This window comes from Triticum urartu, unplaced genomic scaffold (genome assembly GCF_003073215.2).
Source record: "Triticum urartu cultivar G1812 unplaced genomic scaffold, Tu2.1 TuUngrouped_contig_6884, whole genome shotgun sequence".
Lineage (NCBI taxonomy): Eukaryota > Viridiplantae > Streptophyta > Magnoliopsida > Poales > Poaceae > Triticum > Triticum urartu.
Window position 1 is genome coordinate 1 of NW_024117681.1, and position 3588 is coordinate 3588.

Below are 3588 nucleotides of genomic sequence, written 5' to 3' on the forward strand. Positions count from 1 at the left end.
GGCCGCTGCCGCCGCAGCCGTCCCCCGGAGATCCATGCTCCTCTCCACCGCTGCCGCAGGCGCAGGTAAGCTCACGTTCCTTCCTCCACGCCAACCGAGAACACGAGCATTGCGTCTGCTTGATTCCGTTCATCTGTTGCTTGCTTCCCGGAATAGCGCTGCAGTCCGACCCCATCAGGCTGATGAGCACGCCCAAGCTCAAGCTCCGCGCCTCCGCCGGCGCCGCGCAGGCCGCGGCCACCTCATTCTCCAGCAATGACGAGGCCTTCACCTGGGCCAAGAAGGACAACAGGAGGCTCCTCCACGTCGTCTACCGCGTCGGCGACATCGACAGGACCATCAAGTCAGCCCGCCGCCGTATTAGCTGCACCACCTGTGTCGTTCTTTACCGGAGGATGGATTCTGACAGGTCTTCCTGGCCGATGAATGCAGGTTCTATACAGAGTGCCTGGGCATGAAGCTGCTGAGGAAGCGTGACATACCCGAAGAGAAGTACACCAATGCCTTCCTCGGATACGGCCCCGAGGAAACCAACTTTGCCATCGAGCTCACCTACAGTAATTCTTCCTACATGGCACACAGAACCAGCGCATTCTCACTGTAATTTTTATCATTGCTAATGTGGACCTGACAACTTATTCATCTGCAGACTACGGGGTTGATTCGTACGATATCGGAGCGGGGTTCGGTCATTTCGGCATTGCAACCGATGATGTAACACACCACTTCATGAGCCTTTACGATTATTTCGTAACAAGTATAGTACGATGCTCTATTGAACAATAATGTTCCTTGAACCTGGTGGTTTGTCACGACAGGTGGCGAAAACAGTTGAACTCATAAGGGCGAAGGGAGGCAAGGTGACTAGGGAGCCTGGCCCTGTCAAGGGTGGCAAGACCGTGATCGCGTTCATCGAAGACCCCGACGGCTACAAGTTCGAGATCCTAGAGAGGCCAGGGACTCCAGAGCCACTATGCCAAGTGATGCTTCGTGTCGGTGATCTCGACCGAGCCATAAGCTTCTACGAGAAGGTAGGTACCTTAGAACTGCTTCTTGTTCATGAAAGTTTTGCGGTTTGTTGTACTCCCTCCGTCCGAAAATACTTGTCCTAGAAATGGTCATCGACTCGCCGTAGTGACGTCTCGTCGCTAAATTGTAGGCTTGTGGTATGAAACTGCTCCGGAAGCGAGACAACCCTGAATACAAGGTGATTGCTTTGCTCAATATATCATCTTGTTTCTTGAAAAGTCCCACGTGTAAACTGGACAAGCTCTTGTGCAGTACACGGTGGCGATGATGGGGTACGGTCCTGAAGACCAGAATGCGGTTCTGGAGTTGACCTACAACTACGGTGTCACTGAATATGACAAGGGGAGTGCCTATGCTCAGGTATAGAAGGACATACTCCATTGCATTTGCAGTTCATAGACCATTTGAACCGCCAATTGTTGTTCCAAATGTTGCTGCATTGCTAAGTTCTCGGTATGCTGGGTTTTTTCCACAGATCGCGATAGGCACCGACGATGTCTACAAGACCGCCGAGGTGGTGAAGCTGTCCGGAGGGAAAGTGGTGCGGGAGGCAGGTCCCTTGCCAGGGCTCGGCACCAAGATCACGGCCATCCTGGACCCCGATGGGTGGAAATCGGTATCACCCTTTCCCCATCATGCTGATCTTCGAACCATTGATTGCTCACCGGTTCGAGACTCAACTGTTTGTCTATTTTTCATGCAGGTGTTTGTTGACAACATTGACTTTGCCAAAGAACTGGAGTAACCATATACAACATGGACTTTGCCAAAGCACTGTAAACATAGACTCTTTAGCTTTTACCATCGTTGTAAACATGAGCGCATAGGCTTTGGGAGAATATTTAATCTCTGGAGAACAACAAATGGAACAGAGGACAACGAGAGCCAACTCCAGTTTTATAGATGCCATTCCCCCTGGAGAAGTTAAATTTTGATGTGAAATTTGAGCAAGTTTGAAATGTGAGCTCAGAAGAATGGGGTTCGATCAGACTGTAAAAAATGAGTATGATTTAAGATCATGAATGATACGCGCGCCTCCATGAGTGTATAGGAACTCCTAAACGGTACTTATATAATTATATTGTGATTTTAATACCAACCATTAAGGAGTCAATGTAGGTATTAGTGGTACATGTACGTATGATTTGACTGGTTTTTTAAATACTATGGCATAGTGATAGCACTATATCCATAAATGAGCCACACAAATTTGGAAATGTTACAAGGAAATCTGAAGTCGTTGGACTACTTTACTATATATCCATGCAGATACATGCGGTCTCACTCAATGTCATAGATATCCAATTGCATTGAAGAAAGGATACTGTGCATGAGAACGTTTCTTGTTTACAATACAAGTTGAGCAACATGGTGCTATTCACTTAGACATTACCTTATTTAGACAAGATTACTTTCTTAGGGACTAATCCAACTGGCCAATAATAGGGGGAGCATATATCATCTATCAGTTAACCTGAAAATAAGCAATTTATATTCTAGCCTATTTCTTCCTTGCCCTTGAGGTGTGGCTACCAACAAGTTGCCAGAATGCCTTGGGTCTAGTATTACCTCAAATCATGCTCAAATAACCCACATCTACCCATCCATGTGATATATAACAAGAGTCGAAATGATTATCACGACTTTGGAAAACAATTCTTATGCAATGGCAATAATAAGTAATCTAACATGAAAACAACTAATTGTTGCAACAAAGTGTACCATGGTACAACATGCCTTCACTGGTATGTGGGTTGACCACTATTTACTCTACAAAAGTAGTAAATCGGTGCATTCTATCAATATATAAACACAGCTTCGCTGGTTCACCATATTTTCCAAAGTAACACAACCTTGAACCAAATTGTTCAAGCATTCCAAAGTGCATAAGCAGTTATAAGAATATCATTTGGCTGTGTGCATGTTAGTTATGCAGAGGCCGGGTGTAATACTTTAATCATTTAAGTAATAAAAAGCGCCCTTTTTCAAAAAAAAATAAGAATATCAAGAAAAGAAGTTGGGTGCAGCTTGACACCACCAAAGAGGGATATAGCATATGTCTACTTCATCTAGCTATTGTAAAACAGTGGTGCATTTTTAGGGCTTTTGATTTGTCGTCATCGTCCTCACTAAAATCAGTTCTTTTTTTTTGTTCATCTGATTTACGTACATTATAAATGGGATGGGTGGGAGGAATTCAATAAGCATAGAGGTTTATGAAGAATTATGTACATGAACATACAGAACAGAGCAAACATTTGATTTACCGAACAAATAAGTAAAAGGAAAATTATTATATCAAATATATTGTACGCCATATATAGCTCTGTAGCAGAGACCTGACACGACTCATATATTTACATGTTGCTTGCATTTATTCATGTGTTGTGATGAATTCTTTCCTAAAAAAGACTTCTTAGGGCAACTCCAGCAGAGTCGCCATATCTGACCGATTGACGTAATAACTGCCGGTATGTCCATTTTGGCCAAAAAGGCCACTCTAGCAAAGTCGTCATCTGGCTCCGAATCGCCAAAATTTTTGGAGGACGGTCCATATTG

The 3588-nt window shown here is 44.5% G+C and overlaps 1 protein-coding gene across 1 annotated transcript; it reads left to right on the forward strand.

The window, feature by feature from the left end:
* Positions 1–4: 4 nt before the first annotated feature.
* On the forward strand, positions 5–2128 carry LOC125531212 (probable lactoylglutathione lyase, chloroplastic; the record flags this gene model as incomplete). Its single annotated transcript, XM_048695619.1, has 9 exons — positions 5–65; positions 157–343; positions 433–557; positions 650–714; positions 819–1031; positions 1160–1207; positions 1282–1389; positions 1505–1645; positions 1733–2128. Coding segments are annotated over 9 exons (990 nt in total), but the record flags the coding sequence as incomplete, so codon positions are not given.
* Positions 2129–3588: the final 1460 nt, after the last annotated feature.